The following is a 21,090-nucleotide window of genomic DNA, read 5'->3' on the forward strand; positions in this document are numbered from 1 at the left end:
TAGTTTCTGACCTAGAAATAATGCTAAGGAACTCAGCAGGAAATCTGGCTTCCAGATACTCTTATCTTGGGAGATAGAAACAAAGGAACACAATTCTCTGAATTACTCTATTGTGGAATTTTAAATGCTCATTAAAACATCATCAAGGGCATCTCCATTTCAAATATGTTACCTAAGTTCAAACACGATGCCCCCAAACCAAGCTGGAAACTAAGACTGTGGGTGGCATAATGATGAAATATAAAGCTGTGTTTTGAGGTGGTTACTAACTGTCCCCACAGAAAGAACAGAAAGAGTAGAAAGAAGAGGAAGTGTGGTAAGGTTTAAGCACAGACATAGCAGGTCATTTTGACCTGGATGAATTTCAAATGTTCCTCTCATCAAACTAGACTGAGTAGAAGTATCCTCAGCCTTGGTATTCCCTGGGTCTCGGACCCTTGAGGAAATGGTTCTAGAATTAATGGCTTTAAGACTATTCTAGGGCAAGTTCCCCTTTGTATCTGGCACTCTAAGTGTCCCTCTGAGCCAAAAAAAGGGACTACCTGCAGATGGAAGCCTATGTCTGAGATTTTCTAGGGTAAAAGATGAGGAGGTCTCAACACCAGCCCTCTTAAAACCAAAGTCCATTGTCTTTGTCACCTCCTTCAGCCCAGTCCCCTCCTTCTCCGGCCTCCACAGAAATAGCTCTGCCATCTAATCCAGAAACATGTATCCAGACAAAAGACCCTATTCTCACCAAGCTTTTTCCCCTGAGCTTGAGACAAAAGAAATATTCTAATTTTACTCTTTAAAAGAGAAAGGCATTCTCAGCACTACATAAAATACTTAATTTTCTACAAGAGTTTTCATAATAAAGTATAGAATAAAAGAAAGTTACAAGAGAAAGCCACAATTACAGCTTAAGTTCCACAAAGGCTTTATAAAGACCTACTGTTAGAGAAAACTCATGCAAATATATTTAGAATCCATAAATTTTATCTCATTTTTATACAATAGTTGCAACTAACATGAAATATTTTTGAATGATTTCAGAAAGGAAAAAAAAGCCACCATTAAATCAAGCAATGGAGTTTAACAGAATTCCTCTATACAACAACTATGTAAATCAACAGTAGTTTCTTTGAAACAGAACTGAAAGCACACATAATGCATTTTAATGCAGAGTGTACAAAGACACTAAGATCTGTAATTCTACTAAATGTCAACGATACTGTAACCCACTTATTGTGGAGTCAGATATAATGAAATTCCATTTATAGTGAAGTAGAATGGAAGTTTAAAATTACATCAATGGAATGTAATGCATAAAATATAATTCCAGTAATGGGGAATGTCTTATTAGAAAGAAATCTTAGTGAAATGATGATTTCACTGTAAGTCTCCAATATCTCTCAAAGGTGATATTCAAAATAATGTTAGATTTTAACATCAATATTTTACTCAGTGAATAATTATAATAAATTCAGTTTATAATTCCCCAGTATATGAAACCGTATACAAGTCTACGAAGAAAGACAGAAAATACATGTGTATTAATATAAAACAATATAGTATACATATTCTAAGTTGTGTCTGGTCATATTTATGAACAGAATGTAAAAAATGAATTAAACACTTCAATTAAGTTATGGAAGGAATAAGAATTATCTTAAACACAAAGATAAAATGAATGGATGTTTCTCTCTGGAGAACATGAGAAACCATCATTTTTGACTGAATTTAAAAAACCTGTTATAGAGTATCTACAGAGTCAGTTTTCAAAAATCTTAACCCTACCATCCCTAAATATTGTTATAATGCTGCAATTTTCATATTAGCTTCCTCCTTTTAAAAATTGCTACTTTCCATACTAGAAAGAAGAATTTATATAGAACTGAAATGCACGTCTGGGATTTAGAAAATCTGGGATTCTATATCTCCATTCTTATTTTTATCAGGCTAAGTCGTCCATTTTAAGCATTGACCCCAATGTTACTCCAACTGTAGGAGTACACTGATATATACAACAATACTCAAAAGCTTTGTGTGGAGGCACAGAAATGGTGGTGAAACAATAAAACATCCTAGACACCAGATGCTACACAAATGTAAAGCATATGATAGCAGCATGGTGGAAAATGAGGCTGTAATTAAGGCTATCAGAAAGGATTTGATTTTATCTCTCCATGGAAATCATGATAACTATGTTATGCAGTTACTTAAATTTAGAAATTTAGTTTATAGGATCTGCTGTATCTTAAAGTTATACTAGCTAATCGTTGTACAGAAATTTTTAAAGTGTTTAATATAATTCCCAGTTGTAGCAGAACACCTAACTTGAAAGAAATTTGCTAGTATGCTAATAATTCTATAGTTGACTGCAGAAATTTTTTATTATTTGATTTATATTATCTTTTCAGTCACTTTACTGTTTCTTCATCTATGAATAATACACACCAAGAGAATAATAATTAGAGTGGAAAGCCACTTTTCTATTCCCTTTAAGTAATCTCAGCTGAAAATACTGCCCTTGCCTGGTGAGTTCACGTAGAATTCAATCACTAGTGCTTCAATTGGTATTATATAAAATGAAGAAAACATCTAATTTCAATAGAAATTCCTACCCCTCCCACACTCTCAGCTCATAAACACATAAATGAAGCAAGACAACTAAGAAAAACTTCACATACATAATATGATGAATATTTTTACACTATACGTAATGATATGTGGGACTAACGTTACAGAAGTGATCAGACACAGGTGGATTCATACCTGAGGACTTGGAGGAAACGAGCTTTTAACTCCGTTTTAAAAGTGCAAGAGAATGTAGGGTGTTCAAAAGCAGGGTGTGTGAGGAAAAAGAAAGGTGTCTTGATGGTTCAAACAGCTTAGTAAAGGCAGAGAGGGTGAGAATTACCTTTTTGCAAAAAATGGGTGAAAACAGATTAATTTGGAAAAAGTAAAAAAAGGAATCCTTTCCAAGCTTGGAAAGTGGAAGAGTTAGGAAGGAAAGAGGTGGGGAGCTTTGAATATTAATGTCTATGATATATCTAAAATGATAGCTGGTAAACATTTTAATCCTTTGTATTATAATTCTCATCCAAAAAGACCTCACATATAGAAAAGTTCTGACCAAGCAAAGAAATATGCATTCCTCATCCAAAGCTTAAAAATTGCTCAGCTCTCACTGGAATATCCTTAGGGGAAAAAAATATGCATCAAGAGCAAAATAAAGTACTCTAAAATATTTTATTTATCACCTAAGTGGCATTGATAGCAATATCTTGTATCTGTGCACACTGTGTTTCAGTATTTTTTGAAATGTATATCTCATAAAAATATTCATTTTGACTATGAAAGCATTAGAAAAAATAATACATGTACAACAATTTTTAAAGGCAACTCTTTTAGTCTATCCAAAAAGAGTGGCTTCTTCATTTTAGAAGTTTTATTGTGTTCCTACTATATACCAGACAAGAGACAGAGCAGTAAATAACAAGACAAAAAGCCCTATTATTATGAAACTTAACATATTAATTTCTAACCATCACATAGCTGAAGATCTTGGAAGAGGAACTAGTTAATTATATGCCCTTCTAGCTTTCTGAAATAGCAATAGCTCTCGAAGTTTGTATAAGATTGGATTGGTTGTTCAACTTATTACACAGCTGAAAATCATAAAACAAGACAGATTAATTATATACATGAACCAATTTTGACCTAATCTATGGAATTACGTTCAGAGAGCCTGAATGTAGTCATTTGTTAATTCAAAAAAAAAAGGTGGGGGACTTCCCTGGTGGCGCAGTGGTTAAGAATACACTTGCCAATGCAAGGGACACGGTCTGGGAAGACTCCACATGCCCCGGAGCAACTAAGCCCGAGCGCCACAACTAGTGAGCCTGTGCTCTAGAGCCCATGAGCTAGAACTACTGAGCCCACATGCCACAACTACTGAAGCCCAGGCGCCCAGAGGCCGTGCTCCACAACAAAGAGAAGCCACTGCAATGAGAAGCCCCACACCATGATGAAGAGTAGCCCAGGGCTTCCCTGGTGGCACAGTGGTTGAGAGTCCGCCTGCCAATGCAGGGGACATGGGGAGTAGCCCCTGCTCACCGCAACTAGAGAAAGCCTGTGTGCAGCAATGAAGACCCAACACAGCCAAAAATAAACAAATTAATTAATTATTTTTTTAAAAAAAGTAGGGATCTCCTAGAATATGGAAAATGGTCTGAGAGGGCAATGTTCTGTCCAAAGGATCTAAAGTTAAAATTTCAGATCCTAGATGGATAGGAACTTTAGGTTAGTGTTGCTTTCTTAGCACGTCTTAGGTAGCACATATTAGGAAGCCTGTGGATAAAATCAGTTCTTGAAAGTTGAGTGAAAAATATTTTACACCAGCTTGAGGAAGATAATAAAGAGAAATAAAAAGCATTTTGAAGAATCTTTAAACATATCATTGTCTGTATACGAAGTGTATCTATAGCTATTTGCAAAACCAATAAAGATAGGATATGCATTTTAAATATTTCCTTTCCATACCAATTCACTTTTTCTGTGTTACTGGGAGATACGTCACAAAAAATGAAAAAAAGAAATAGAAGGAAGATGTGCCACGGTTTTCAATACACAAGAACTAAGTGTATTAAGAGCTACTAAGGGAAAAAAAATCAAAGAAAGGGAGTGAAGAAAAACGTTATAAACCAATAATGCCTTTGACCAAACCTATCATTTATTATAATACAGAGTAGTAGTATTAATAATACTATTTGTATGGAACATTTTATTTAACTCATAACAACCCCATGAGATAGATTTGAACATTATGTTCTCATTTTTTAGATGGAAATTGAGTTTCAGAATAGTTAAATGACTGAACTGTTGTTTAAGGGCACAGCTTTAGGAAGAGCTGGAAACAAAACCCGTATCCTGGAGCTCCAATTACAAATCCAGTGATTTTTCCAATTTACCACAGTGAAAAATTAAATAGTTGTACATTACATGTTAGGCATGATTGAAACTTTTTGAATAGGAAAAAGGCCTATAAGAAGTGTTTTGTCTGAATTAATTTTCAAAATCTGATATTCCCAAGTTTAAAAAGCAGGTTTCCCTAGAGATCTGTTGGGGTTACATGATTTCCTGAGGTAGTTTTTGGGATTTTTTAGTAATTTACCATTAGACTTAACACATAGGTAGACACAGTAAAAATTCTCCCTATTCAGGTTGATATTAAATATTGTGTTCCAAGACTATTTTTCACCTTAGTCAATAGAGAGAGTCCAAATAAAGAGGGTCTATCTTGAGAGCTTTTCTACAATCCAATTAGACTTTGCATTGAAGACCATCCTGAAATTAATTTCCATTGTGTGTCAAACATGCTGAATTGCCATCTCTACCCAAGCAGATGTTAATGAAGACAAGCTTCACAGGCTGAAAATAATAATCTTTACGAAGCACTTATTATGTGCCATACATTTTTCTAGCACATTACATATATTAAAAGTCTTTAAAAAGTAGTTTATCAATCCCTAATAAATTCATGTCCAGAATTGAGAAATGTCTTTAAAAAGTTTATTATATCATATTTGAAATATAAAAAGCCAAAAAGTACTGCTAAAATTTCCATTCTGTTGCCTGTTTAAATCACTTCTCACATTCAGCTACTAACATAACTATTAGCTAATTATAGGACCTTGTGTTTCTTCCTATCTCTATTACTGACTTGTTGTGTGACCTTGATAGAATTCTTCAGTCACCCTGCAGTGACAGTTTACCATCTATAATCTCTTAGGGTCTACTCAACGAAGCTTTTAGAATATTTTGCTCTTCTTAAGCTAAAGGGGTGTCATCTGCACTGCAAATATCATTTTGAGCTTTGTGATCAAATAAGAAGAAACTAGCTAATATTTACTGATTAACTGCCAAGTATTTTCACAAATATTATCTAGCTTAATTCTATTTTACTAATAGGAAATTTAAACTCTGTCGACTCAGGTTTTTGGTCTCAGTAAGAAAATACTTTCCATCTCCCAAGTTTATACTTCTTCTGCTATTCAAAGTTATCTTCAAAGCAGAGGAATGTATATGGAAATTGAAGACATAAAGAAATATATGTTATAAAGAACAGACTTGTGGTTGCCAAGGGGGAGAGAAGTGGGGGAGAGATGGAGTGGGAGTTAGAAGATGCAAACTAGTATATATAGAATGGATGAATAACAAGGTTCTATTGTGTAGCACAGGGAGCTATATTCAATAGCTGGTGATAAACCATAATGGAAAAGAACATAAAAAGAATGGGGCTTCCCTGGTGGCGCAGTGGTTGAGAATCTGCCTGCCAATGAAGGGGGCACAGGTTCGAGCCCAGGTCTGGGAGGATCCCACATGCCGCGGAGCAACTAGGCCCGTGAGCCACAACTACTGAGCCTGCGCGTCTGGAGCCTGTGCTCCGCAACAGGAAAGGCCACGATAGTGAGAGGCCCGCGCACCGCGATGAAGAGTGGCCCCCACTCGCCACAACTAGAGAAAGCCCTCGCACAGAAACAAAGACCCAACACAGCAAAAATAAATAAAATAAATTAATAAACTCCTACCCCAACATCTTCTTATTAAAAAAAATGAATGCATAACTGAAGCACTTTGCTGTACAGCAGAAATTAACACAATGTTGTAAATCGACTATACTTTAAAAAAAAGTATATGTTAATAAGAATATTTTTGTAAGCTAAGCTATGAAGTTCAGAATAGCGAAATACTACAACACAAATTCCAATTAAAATTGAATTCATACATTTGTGTTTTCAAGTATATGAGCAAATACCTTCATAATCAACCTCAGCTGAGTTTGGTATACCACAGTATTGGAGAAAAAAAGTGCTGCTTTAAGCCAGAAGACACCATGACAATTTTTAGACTTAATTCATTTTTCTTGAAGCATTTTGAAAATTCACATTGATTGAGTCCCTAATAGATGCTCTATGTTTTATATACTCCTCACAACAAACGAATGAGATGAAGCAGCTACCTGAAATGACAATTGCACGACTTTGTGTTCTCCTTCATATTTTCAGCCTTATTCAGTAATTGAAAAAGGCATAGCAGGCAATAAGCCAGAAAATTGGGGTAGCTATACAGGCTTGTGGAAAAATGTATCTGATGTGGCAAGCTCGACTAACCTTATTTCCTCTTTAGAATAGGACCTTATATGTTACAAGCAACTTAAAAAGAATTACCCTTAGAGTTGTTTTTGTTTTTGTTTTTTGTGGTACGCCGGCCTCTCACTGTTGTGGCCTCTCCCAGTGCGGAGCACAGGCTCCGGACGCGCAGGCTCAGCGGCCATGGCCCACGGGCCCAGCCGCTCCGTGGCATGTGGGATCCTCCCAGACCGGGGCACGAACCCGTGTCCCCTGCATCGGCAGGCGGACTCTCAACCACTGCGCCACCAGGGAAGCCCTACCCTTAGAGTTTTAACAGTACAGCTACCAGACTGAAAAATATAATGATCCCATTTACAGTTTATTCTGTGGTCCACAATCATTTATCAAGGCAACTAGACTTTTCTGCAAATTCAGAATTCTAGAAATTTTTAGATTCCCTTATTCTATACTTGTTTATAAAACTGAAAATCTAATGACTAAAAAAAAAATCACATTGGAATATACTAAATATATTAAGTACTGTGAGAGTGTTAAAGTATAAATGGTACATACATACACATCCTCTCAAAATCTAGGAGGTTTGCAAAATTTTCTCTTAACTGAGAGGTTCAACTTCAAATAGAACTCTTTAAATCTTTTTATGAAGATGCCAGTGTTCTACACTTTTTCAGAAGGAATTTTGAGATTCACTCTGCTCTGATTCTTAGGTGTATCTATTTGATTCTTGCTCTTTTCATTCACAGACATACACAGTGACTATGTTTTAAAGAATCTTTTGTATAATAAATATCATTATGTTTCTAGCCTGCTGAAGTAATTTCTGTAAGGTAACTCCAGAAAAGCCAATAATCAGTTAATACTTTCTCACAGTCTAGTGCCCAATAATCCAAATCCTAAGAATTTAAAGACTAAAATTTGATGAATACTTTTAAATTTATGCATAGTTTTGAGTAATGTGTGTGTGTATTTCTGCATGGTTTTAAGTAGTGTGTACGTGTGTTTAAATGAAAATGAGTTTTGAAGACTACACATTTTATTTTTCTTGTTCTTACATAATACCTAGTGAATCTCCAGTTTCAGATTAGACTACTAACATAACTTAGAAATGAAAATACGATTTTTGAGGTGTTTTATAAAAGATAAGAAAGGATCTAAAACTCCAAAAGAGATGACAACTTAGGATCCATAAAAGCAGCAGCAAGAACATATTCTAATTTCTAATTTCTAAAACTAACATTGGAACTTGTGTTTTTCCTTGACAAACTTCTCCTTCTATAAAATGAGGATAATTATATTAACCTACTAAAAATTTTTGCTATGTAAATGAATGTGTTAATTTTCACAACGCACTAGATACTATTCAACCAGTCTAAAGCATCTGGCACTCAAGATGCAGTTAAACAAAGAGCCTCGGGAAATGGCACAGCCCAGTGGTCAGATGAGAGGACCGTACAAGGCGAGACATAGTTAACATTGCACAGGGTGCCTTTCCCAAGTGCCAGGCACGAAATAGTTGCTCAGGTGTTCATCATTCAGAATTTGCACAGATGAACTTGCTATTTGTATTAGATTAGTCCTGTTACAGAAAGCGAGTGTTATGAGTAATAAACCACTAATAGACTACCCTCTATGATCTTTTTCTAAATGTCATGTGCCAAATAGGATAAAGCTCCCATATTAAAATTCACATTCAAGATGACTGGAAAAACACTATTTTTTATTCATATTATACATCTTTGGCAGGCAAGCCCCTAGCTTTAACTCATTATGTAAGTTTAGATTATGTCTCAAAACTATCTTTAGATAGTAATTATCAGTGGCTTTTAATAAGAAGAAAGATTTAAGCAAAGTTTTGCCTTTCATATTTTCTAAAAAGTTAAATTTGTTAGAATCATCTCTTCGAAAACCATATTGTATTCACAATCAGGGTACTATAGGAGAAAAGAAGGAAGGGAGAGAAGAAAGGAATGAGGGAGGAAAGGACGGAGAGAAGGAGAGTGATTAGAGAGAAAGAGGAAGGAGGAAGGAGGGAGGAGGGAAGGAAGGGAGGGAGAGAAGCTATACAATTTTTTTCACTTAAGTTTGTTCTAAATGACAGAACTTAGGCCAAAATTGTGTTACTTTATTCCAAAGGTTACTACAAGACTTACAGAGACCCTTAAAGAAGTTATAAAAATCGAAACAGAGCGTAGAGTAAGTTTCTGATTGTAAAAATAGGTAACATTTCAAAGTCCATTTCATAAAAGAAGTCATCAGATCAATACATCATTGTGTCATTTTACCAATAGTATCTAAACTTTAGCTCTGCTACTGAAATGAATAATAAAAAAGAGAACTCCAAGGTACACACATATCCACGTGGGATTGTGGATAATTTTTGTTTTAACGTTTTTAGTTAAAAACACTCTAAGAAACCTATGAAATCTTTCTAAGAACACTGGGACAAAATAAAAGGATATGTAGAAATTCCTTGCGCTTGAGTAGTTTTGAGGTATTGATATTCTTTTAATCATGGAATGGAAGTGAGATGCCAACAGCAAAAAAAAGAAAAAGAAAAAGAAATTTTACAAAGACACATCTGAGCTTCCCAATGGTAAGATTGTTGAGGTGGAATACTCTGAAATGGAGTCACTTAAATATGCTCTATGAATAAAAGGTTTGGGGCAGGAGATGAATTTAAAATAATCCTACATTGTACTACTGGTCTAGTCCAACGGATTAGAGTCTGCTTGAGATGAAAAATATTAATTATTATTTCATTCGTTCATTTAATTCTACTCAAAACTCTTCAATATCACCCATCTGACTTAGATTAAAAGGCAAAATCTTTACAATGATCTAGCCTCCCGTTACTTCTGTCCCTTCTAATTGTGCCTTAGACCTTTATAAGCCTGTTCCCTGTGCCCAGAGTACCCTTCAAGCTGATATCTGTATGAATCACTCCCACATCAGTTTCAAGTGTTTGCTCAAGTGTGACCTTCTCAATGAGGTCAACCTTTATCACTATTTAAAAATAGCAACCATCCTTCAATCCTAGAACTCCTGATTCCTCTTACCCTGCTGTATTTGTCCAGAATCCATCACCCTCTACATTCTACACAATATAGGTATTCATTATAACACTTATTCATTATATATTCATCATATTTCTGTCTCGTCAACTAGAATATAAACTCCATAAGAGCAGGGATACGTGTGTGGGGTTTTTTTGTTTTGTTTTTGGCTCTCTTTTACTCACTGAACATATTCATTCATTAACCAATGAATGAATACACATAGGCCCAACCCCACCAATTTCCTGCTCAAATTCTGACCTTGGAACTCAGTCTTACCAATGGGTACAGCCCAGAATCTGTCTTCTTTCTGTCTGCCTGGCATACACTGAGCCTGGCATGAGTCTTGAGAACCATGTGCCAATCTGATGCCATCTTTCTCTAACCTCTACCTTGTTTTCTCATTCACTGCAACTAGGCTTCTGCCTTAGGTCCCGCTTAGCTACACATTTCAAAGTTGTGACTCTACACAAATCCTAAACCCCAATCTTCTAGATTAGAAACTAAACAATTTGGCCATTGACAACATTTTCTTCCTGATCTTTTCCACTGGGTCTCCAGGTGCTAAATAAGGACCTACTGCAAAATAGACAGATGACCTGGAGTCACCTTTTTTTTTTTTTAATTATCCCCTTGGAAACTCTTCCAGACATGTTCTACCCACATGACAGAATCCTACTGGATAGCTAATGCTGACTGGACTCAAGTGTGCATTTGATACATCCTTTGGACTCTACAACTTAGACAGCTAGCTGCCCCACAAATCTGGTTATGCATAGGCTAGGTTGAAGTTAGTTTTCCCTATTCTGAACCCCACTAGACCTCTATTCCTCCTCTTCCATTGTTGCCCACAACTGTAGTTCCATAATTCTAAAACAGATTATGAAAGAAGATATAAGACCTCATATAAAGTTTAAGTGAATTTCTTTTTATATTTCACTGCTAAATATATTTGGATTAAAAGAAAGAACAATGATTCAGTCTCAGAGGTCCACATTGAAAAGCCTAGCACATTAGTCACTGTCAATGAATAAGCAGTATTTATTAAATGTATGAATAGAAAAATAGTGGCAATGATCTGCTTTAGATAAATGGGAATGGAGAAAATACTGGGATGTGAAATCTACCAAAAAGTAAACTATTACAATATAATTGTAAGGTGTCAAAATTCCAAATACTACTTCAGAAATTCTTCTTATTTAAATAAATCCATCCCACAAAAAAACAAATTCATGTTTTTCTTACAGAAGTCATATCTGGGTAGAACTCTTGGGATATCTATTTGAGCTGTTAAATAATTATATCTGAAGAAGGTGAAGAGTGCAGTTATTACAGTGAGGTGACAGTTATCCCATCTCTCAGGAGCTACGGTAACTGAAGTGTACTAAGAAAGAATCGGCAGAGCAGGCACAGTTCTTTCATAATCCCTAGCAACTCTTGATACAGATTCAGTTCATCACTCTGCATGAAATCTTAGAAGAAAAATATTTTAGGAATAAGATATATCAGCAATTGGCATACATTGATATATCAGATTTTTGAAATATAATATACAATGTATGTCATTTTAAAAAATTCTAACACATCCATAATATAATAGTCGATGTTGAATATGTTCTTATTCTTAGCCATACATTTATCTATTATTAATAATTTTTACCAAACTAGTAGGCCAGTATGTAGTGAACAAGCCAACAAGTTACATGTGTAGCAAAAGAAAATATCAAAAAAAAAAAATCAATTCCAGCTTTACTGCCACAATAAATCCCCTGAAAAGTTCTCTGGTAATTTATAAAGTGTTCTCACATTTTATAGCGCGGGATGTTTTAGAACTGTGCAATTTATGGTGATGTGGAAGTTCCATATTAAATTTTTAAGTATTCTTGCCAAACATGAGTGAGGATCGTCTCAAACATGTTTTTATTTTAAATCCCAGAAGACATTTAAAAACACATTTATATTCACTTAATACTTTCTTGACATTTTTTAAGAATTCAGAAGTTCAAATACAAGTATGCATTCTGAAAACAATAGAATGTAATAGTAGAATCTTGGACTTGAAAAAGGACTGGAGACTTGATGAGTCTTAACTTCCTCTCTGTAGAGGCATTCAGTCCTAAATCATCTCTGACAACCTGAACATCTGATCACTGCATGGACATTTCCAGAAGCTGGGTGCTCCAGCACAACCCAGATATTTCTGAAGAGCTCAGAATAGGGAAGGGAGAGGAGAGGCAAGAGGTTTCCTCCCATTTTATTTAACTCAAACATTCCTCTTTGTCACACTGTTCTATGGATCCAAGTTCAGGCTTTAGAAAGAATATTTTAGTCTCTCTTCCAAATAACAACCCTTCTAAAAATTCGAAGATATATCTTACGATTTCCTAAGTCTTTCTTTCTCCAAATTAACAGTCTTTACTTGGAATAATTCTCCTCTGAAAATCTTTTCAGACTTCTAACCATTCTACTCTCCCTTCTCTGAATTTACATCCATTTGTCAGTGAAGCACCCAAATGTATATTAAACAAACAAACCTACCCGCTTCTGAGTTTTTTATAAAAGTGAGTTAATTTTTCTGTCACCATATCATACTATATGTTCATATTGAACTTGCTGCAATTCAGACTGCCTTTCTCATCCTGTCTTTGTACTCATTCCTGTACATATAAAGGAGAAAACAAATTTCCAGAAGACAGCAAAATGAAATTAACATCTGGATACAAATAATAAAACCAACTCCATGTAGGTTCTATTCATGGACCAGGCTATAGAGACATTTATAGATTCCTGAATCTGATATTCACCAGCTTAGCTACCTGAATCAATTTTGGACCACCTGCAGTTGTCATATGCTTGGATTTTATTTTCCATCAAGCCATTACCAAGACAAATGAACATAAGGAAACCTCTGTCACAGCCCTAAAAACTTCTTTCTGAATTGACCGTGATCCACCATGCAACAGTCTTTGGAAACTGTTTTCAATCACTGGCAATTTACCTACTATTACATTTCCATTTCCACATATTATTTACACAGATGTGAGGAAAAGATTTTTTCTGCTGCCTTGCTGAAATACAGAACTATTTTGACTACATCGTTTTCCTATTTTGTCAATCTTCAATTTAGTTAAGGAATTTCCTTGGAATATCTTTCTTGCTGAGTCAATGCTATTCATACTACAATACAGTATGTTCTAGAAACTACACAAGATTTCAAATTTTTTTTTTAATTCTGATTAAGTTTCTAACTTAGTTACAACATCTGAAAAAGTCTGCTTCGTGTCAACATTCTTAGTAAACTGGCACCATACTATAAGGGAAAACAGAACTCATTCTAAACAATTAATTTGTGGTCAGGAAGGTCAGTGCTAGTGTAACTGAAAAGAGAAAATTGATGACAGCCAAGAAAACACCTCTTCAATCAAACTCATATTCAATGATCTTCACTGAGAGCTTGCTTTAACAGAACGGCATTGAAAAGGAAACACGGCCTCAAAAATTAAATGGAAAGAAACTTTGGTACTATAAAAAGGGAACTTTACCATAAAGTTCCTTGTAAAGTTCCCTTTAGCATAAGGTAATACTAGAAGCGCTCTTAGTTGTTAAAAATTAAGTTATTATCATTTGCATGAACTTAAGAGACAGCTACTCCAAGCCCCAGGTTTTAAATTTGTCCAACAATAATAAATAATGGCTGGAGCTGAAATAATCTCACGTATATAAGGCATTTTAAAATTATAAAGCACTATACAAATTTAAGGCATTATGAAATATATTTTATGTAGACTTTTAATATTAACAGGTTTTAACCATTTATCCAGTCTCTAAACATATTGCAAATAATCTATAAAATACACAATAATTGATGTTAGAATGCAGAATATAGCAGTGTATAGTAGACTCTGTGCTATAGTTATTTTGCATAGAATTCCTTATTGTGTGTAATGTTCAAGTTATCTCTCAACAGAATGGCAGTATAAATTCTCCCTTCTGAATTCACTTCATCTTGTGCCTGGACCACAGAAGTCAGAGTTAATTTTACCTCAAATAAACCTGGGGAGGGGGGATGGGACGGGAGAGAGAAATAAGAGAAAAGGGGAATGGGGAACACTCTATGGAAAACTGTCAGGAACCCACTTGATCCCTACTCGGCATGCTTTGAGCTTCTGCCCACTCCAAGTGAACAGAGGATTGGTGATCTTGGTCTCTTCACTCCCAGCTGCCTAACAGTATTAAAGTATTATGTATTGTTAAAACATATCACATAATTAAGTAAAGTTAATATTTAAAAGTAGTATTTTTAAAAACCAGCTGCCAAAGATATTCTCAAACTCACTCTCATAAATTCTATTAATTAAGCCACATTGACCCCATTTTACTTCTCAAAGAAGGAAAAGCAAAAATAGAAGAAAAAAGTTTATAGTGAACTTAAGGTCATTTTCATTCTAGGAATTTTAATCAAGAGGTTATTATTATAGCAAGGAGCTTAGAGTGCTTTTTCTACTCCTTTTAAAATAAAATAGTAATGTTAAACATGCCAGACTACAAGCAGAAAACCTATCAGAACTGTTAGACGTAGCTTTATCCCAGTTAACTAAAAGAGGGATAAGTATATTTCAAAATTTTGGCAGATTCAGCCTCATCAAAACTGTCAAAAGCACTAATCTCCAGATTTTGTACTCTTAGGGTAAATATTTTGATATTTGAAACCAAACCTTAAATATTTCTTAATTTTTAAAATTTGATACATGTTTTCTAACTTACAGAAAAGATTTCTGAAATTTTGTATTATAAATTATTTTTTAAACGCTGCACATATGCTTCTTTTAAAATTCATGATCATAAAGTAACCCTTCAAAGCCTCCCAAGAGTTCCAGAAATGATATGCATATAAACATTAAGGCGCTCTGAGGAGTATAATTTGAGTTACATTAAGTGCAGCTGTTTTCCGAAGTCCCGTGAAGGGTATATCTGGTCACGGTGGTCTTAATTAAACTACAAATGACATAGAGGTCTCATCTGTATTTAAGCAAGCGGAGACATTTCACTATAATAAAATAGGATACCTAAAATAGGATGTGGGTAAAGAAAAGGTGAGGCTGGAAGCAACACTGCCATGAAAGAAAAAATCCACATACTTAACGCCTTTACAAACCCCGTTCAAAGAGTTGGAAACAAAGTCCTTAAAAAAAAGATGTATCAGCTGCCCTCGCTTAAGTTCCAAGACGTACCACAGATTGGGAAAGCTCTCTATGTAGGGATGGAATCTAATTGGGAGAAACTTTTAAAAAACATTTAATTGGTTAAAAGTTTGCCTCTTGGAGAGATTTCGGAAATCAATTTGCAACATGTATAGTGATAGCAAGTCCTCTTAGAAACGAATGAAAGATGAAAAGCGTTTCGTGTTCTTTTGGGGGAGGTAGGCAGTTCCCCCTACACCGTGAACTCAGGGAGTTGAAAGTGAACTTGCATCAAACTTAGCCTTTCTTGCCCCAAAGCGCACTCCTCAAGGGCAAAAAGCAAGAAATTGGTCCCTCGCCTGCAACTGTGAGAAGAAGGGACCCGTGAGGGGCCGCGGGACCCGGCAAAGGGTGTCAACTGGAGCCCGTGCCTCGACTGTACCTCTTTGCTGATGCGCCGGTAGCTGCCGCCGCTGCTGCTGCGGACGCTGCGCCTGGCCGCCCCCGAGGCCTCCGCTGAGCAGCAGGACCAAGAAGACCCCGGCGGCTCCAGGCATTGCGGCGGCCCCGAGCAGATCCACTTCTTAGGAGCCGGCGTCGCTGCCGCCCGCTCCCCTGGTCAGAGCTTGTGAGCCGAATGAGCCGCAGCTGCTGGGTAAGGGAAGGAGACAGCCCCCGCCGGCCTCCACTAGGCCGGCGCCGGAGCGTGGGGGTAGAAAGAGGACACTCCCCCTCCCGCCCCCTTCCCGGGCCCTCGCCCCACGGACGTCCCGGCCCAGGCCCTTAAAGGGTCCTCCGTGAAAAAGGCCTTTCCTACGGCGGTCCTTCCCTCTGAGAAGGGATTGGCTTGATCTGTTAGCTGAACTTCCTTTAAGTTAAAGAAAGTAATTGATATGAGAGCAGTTTGTGATCTTTAAAATCCCTCCACATGGAAGGCATTACTTGTGGGAAATCTGCACAGCTAGGGTCTATACCGAAGCTGAGTAGATGCACCTCCTGAGAAAGGCCTGGCACAGCTGTGTGCGAGCACTGTGGATCCAGGTGATCCACGTTGGTGGTAAGACTATCCAAAGGCCCCGTTGACTGCGAAGTTACCAGGAGGCAGAAGGTGGTCCCCGGGATGCTGCAATCAGGCCAGGAGACTTACTGCTTGGTAGACTGCTGGCAAGGCAGCAAAGGGAGGACAAAATAAAACAAGCCCCCTTCATCCACTGCAATGTTTATGACCAATATAAAGGTAAAAATTAAGGTTTTCCGTTCAGTCAGGAAACATTTATTTAAAGAGGATAAAAGGTCTTTTCATTTGTTTCCCTTCAGACGCAAAATTTCATGTTTCCAGTCCCCATTCCTTCCCTTTAACTCAACAGAATTTCTGCAAGTTTTTCTAACACCCCATGTCCAGATGACAGTTCCTTACTAGTTTTTTGTTTCTTTGTGTGTTTGTTTTTTTATGGTCTGTGGTTCTCATAAGGTTTGGAACAGCTCCTTACTGGGGTTTTATGAGAGTTGCAGGATGTCTTTTGGTGTACTCAGCGACTAGGGGTACTACTGGCATCAGTATACAGTGAGGTCAGAGAGCTAGTTGTCCCACAATGGGTAGAACAGTCCCACACCATAAATTGTCCCCCATGCAGGTCTGAAAGGGCTGCTGGCCATTCATGTAGGTAAAAACCCTTGCATTATATTTGAAGCCCAATTTAAGTCTGTTTTGCACTCAAGCAAAATTTTTCACACAGCTTTTATTTTCCTGGATGCATCTATTATGTAAATTGAGGAAAGAATATGTCTGTGTTTTTTAACCTTATCAAGATTTGTTTAACCATTTCAGAAAATCAAATAACTGATAACAGTTCTGCTCATGGTATTGACTCAGGACAATAACAATACCCCACCTGTCACATTGATGGTGACTCTGGGAATAGGTTCACACTTCTGTTTCATTTTGCCTGCTAAGGTAGTTTTACCCAAGCATTTACACATTGAAATACATATTGTTTTATATAGGTAACTTTTTTCCCCTTTATTTTATACTTGATTTTACATTGATTTTTTTAAATATTATATTGAAGTTAGGTGATATTATCTATGGATTTCCTTTCACTAAAATAAAGGAGGTATTGCTCCTAATAGGATTGATTGAGACCCATTGGCCAAATGGTACTGAAGTGAATGAATATCCCTCAATGTTACCCATCTTTCCGAGTTTTATTAATATTAGTAGTAGGAAACTTTAAAATCAATTTTTCTTTATTGTAGAAGCAAAATGGAAAATGGCCCACACGTTTGAGAATAAGACTGTGATCTCTGCTGTCAACTTTACTTGTTTGATTCAACACAGGGAAAAACATACAAAATTATTTAACCAAAATTAAGATACAAAAACAGTACTATTTGAGCTATAATGTTTTTCAAATAAACCTAATTGCGATACAATTTACACAAAATAAATGCATCCATTTGATATGTTTAAAAATGTAAACAACCGTTTGACAACTACTCAATTAATATAGCCTATTTCTATAATTCCCCCAACGTTTTCTTTTCTGCCCTTTTGCAATAATTTCCCCAACCAGCATCCCTAGAAACAGGCAACCACTGATCTGATTTCTGTCACTATAGATTATTTTAGCTCTTCACAAATTTTATGTAAGTGGGATAATAAAATAATAATCTTTTGTGTCTGTTTTTTTTCACTCAGTACAGTGTTCTGCAGGTATAGCTGTGTTGTTACTTTATGTCAGTAGTGTGTTCCTTTTCATTGCTAAATAGTATTCTATTGTACGGATATATCAAAATTTGTTTATACATTTACCTGTTGAAGTGCATTTGGACTGTTCCAGTTTTGAGCTATTAAATATAAAGCTGCTATGAATATTTGAATACAGTGTTTGTGTGGACATATGCTTATATTCCTCAATTCCTGAGAGTGATATTATCGGGAGTTTTGGTAGGTATATAATTGAAATTATGAAACTGTTTTACAGTATGACTGTATCATTTTAAATTCCTCCAGTAGTATATGAGAGTTCCAGATTATCTACATTTTTGCCAACACCAATAATTAAAATTATTTAATTTTAGTGACTAGTATCTCACTGGCCTTGTCATGTGCGTTTCTCTGGTAATGCTGAAAATGTTTTCAGGGCTCACTGGGCATTCCTATGACTTTCTTTTGTGAAATGTCTGTTCAGATCTTTTGTTCATTTTTCTAATTGTTTAATTTGCCATACTATTATTAAGTGATAAGATTTAAATATAAATTCAAGAGAAAAGTCCTTTGTCAAATATACTTAATGTAGTGCATATTGTTCTCAGTATGTGGCTTGACTTTTCAATTTCTCGACTACTGCTGAAGGAGGTCATCGGGAGGACGTGACAGCCAGTTGGGCCGGGCAATTGGAGGCTCCTCTCCCCCTTCCCTCTCCTTGGAAAGTGCATTAATGCTGCCTGCCTTCCCTCCATTAGAAGCTGCCTCTAGAACACACCCTTGAAACAGTAATGTGTTGTTGAGATCATCTGGACGGTATATGTGACTGAAGCCAGCTAAGGCCTCCATATAAACGTTGCGGGCTGGTATGGAGATCTATGCATCTTGCAGCTGCACAAGACAAGCTTCCCTTGCTTGTTAAATCTGCTTGTTAAACCTGCCACCTACAAATCCTCAGTGGTTTGCCTCTTCCATCTCCTCTTGCCCTCCATGCACTGGGGCCAGTTTGTGAGGCTACAACTGCTTTAGCAGAAGTAGTTAATTGTAAATTCCATTTATTAAGCCTTTTCATTTATGCTTAATAGTTTTTGTGTCCCATTTCAGAAATCTTTGCTTTCTCTATTTTTCCCTAGAAATTTTATAGTCTTGGGTTTATGATTTATTAGTGTTTGCTATGAAGTAAATGCCTTAGGTAAGGGCTTTTTTTTTTTTTAATGCAGATATCCATTCATTTTAGTACTGTTTGTTGAGAGAATTATTATTTTCCCATCTGATTACCTTGGCCCTTTTTTTAGAAGTCAATTGATCAAATGTGGGTCTAATTTTAGACTCTCTTTTCATATATCCAAATATATATATATGATAGTTTATGCCAATATCATAGTCTTTATTAGTGTAGCTTTATAGAAACCTCGAAGTTAAGTAATGTAAATCCTACAATTTTGTTTTACAAACAAAACTCTTTTGTCTATTCTAGGTCCTTTGCATTTCCATACAATTATTAAAGTCAGCTTGTCAATTTCCATCCCCAAAAAATAGTGTCGTAGGGAGTTTGATAGCAGTTGGGTGGAATCTATAGCTAAATTTGGAAGGAAATTGACATTTTAGAAATACTGTGCCTTCCAATCCATGAATATAGCATGTTTCCATTTATTCACATCTTCAGTATTATAAGCAGTGCTTTTTAGTTTTCAATTTATGTCTTCAACATACTTCCTAAAATTCACCTCTAAATATTCATGTTTTTGGATGCTATCATAAGCAGTATTTTTAAATTTAATTTCATACTAATGGTAATACAAGTGATTTTGGTTATATACATTGGATCCAGCAAAATTGTTAAAATAACTTCAAGAAGCTTATACGTAGATGCCTTAGAATACCCCATGTACAGGATCTCCAGAATAAAAGCAATTTTCCTTCTTCCTTTTCAATCTGTAGGTCTTTTATATGTTTTCCTTGCCATATTGCCCTGGATGTGACCTCCAGTAAAAAGTTGAATAACGTGTTGAGAGTGTGTTTTTTGCCTTATTTCTGATCAGAGGGGAAAGCAGTCATTCATTCACCATTATGGTGATGGTTATTGGTTTTCAGTAGGTGCTTGTTATGAAATCGAAGGAAATTCCACTCTTCTACTGAAAGTTTTTGTGACAAAACAGTATTAAATTTGGGCAATGGTTTTCTGCATCTATTTAAATACACATATTTTTCTCTATTTGGTGAATTACAGTAACTGATTTTCAATGTTAATCAAACTCACAGTCCTGGCATAAACCCCAGTTTGTCATGAGAGATTATCCCTATTATATATATGTTGCTGGTTTCGATTTACTTGTATTTGATTAAGTATTTTTATGTCTGTGTTCATGAGGGTTATTAGTCTATAGTAATTTTTCTTGTAATATTTATATCTGGTTTTGGTATCAGAGTAATGCTGGCCTTATGTAATTAGTTGGAATATCGTCCTTCCTGAAAGAGTTTGTATAGAATTTATACAATTTATTCCCTAAGTGTTTTATAGAACATACTAGTGAAACCATCTGAGTCCACACTTCTTTTTTTTTGGTTACAAATTCTATGTTTTATGTAGGTATAGAATGATTCAAATTTTCTGTTTTATCTTGAATCAGTTTTGATAATTTGTATCTTTTAAGTAATGTATCTATTTGGCTAAGTTGTCAAATTTATTGGCATAAATTATTCTTAATATTTCTTTATTATCTTTTTAATGTCTATGGCATCTTTAGTAAATGACACCTTTTTCCCGATATTGGTAATTTGCGCCTCTATTTTTTTTAAAATAAATTTATTTATTTTTGGCTGCATTGAGTCTTCATTGCTGCACGTGGGCTTTCTCTAGTTGTGGCAAGTGGGAGCTGCTCTTTGTTGCGGTGCGTGGGCTTATTTTGGTGGCTTCTCTTGTTGCGGAGCATGGGTTCTAGGCGGGTGGGCTTTAGTAATTGTGGCATGTGGGCTCAGTAGTTGTGGCTTGCAGGCTCTAGAGTGCAGGCTCA

General features: G+C 36.0%; 1 protein-coding gene across 1 annotated transcript in view; it reads right to left on the reverse strand.

The window, feature by feature from the left end:
* Nucleotides 1-15,926, reverse strand: part of LAMA2 (laminin subunit alpha 2) — a 605,756-nt gene extending 589,830 nt beyond the window's left edge. Inside the window, exon 1 of the mRNA XM_060167667.1 lies at nt 15,812-15,926. Coding sequence (XP_060023650.1) covers nt 15,812-15,926 — 115 coding nt within the window. The remainder of the gene's footprint in view (nt 1-15,811) is intronic.
* Between the last annotated feature and the right edge of the window lie 5,164 nt (nt 15,927-21,090).

The sequence above is a fragment of the Lagenorhynchus albirostris genome, chromosome 12, assembly GCF_949774975.1.
Source record: "Lagenorhynchus albirostris chromosome 12, mLagAlb1.1, whole genome shotgun sequence".
Lineage (NCBI taxonomy): Eukaryota > Metazoa > Chordata > Mammalia > Artiodactyla > Delphinidae > Lagenorhynchus > Lagenorhynchus albirostris.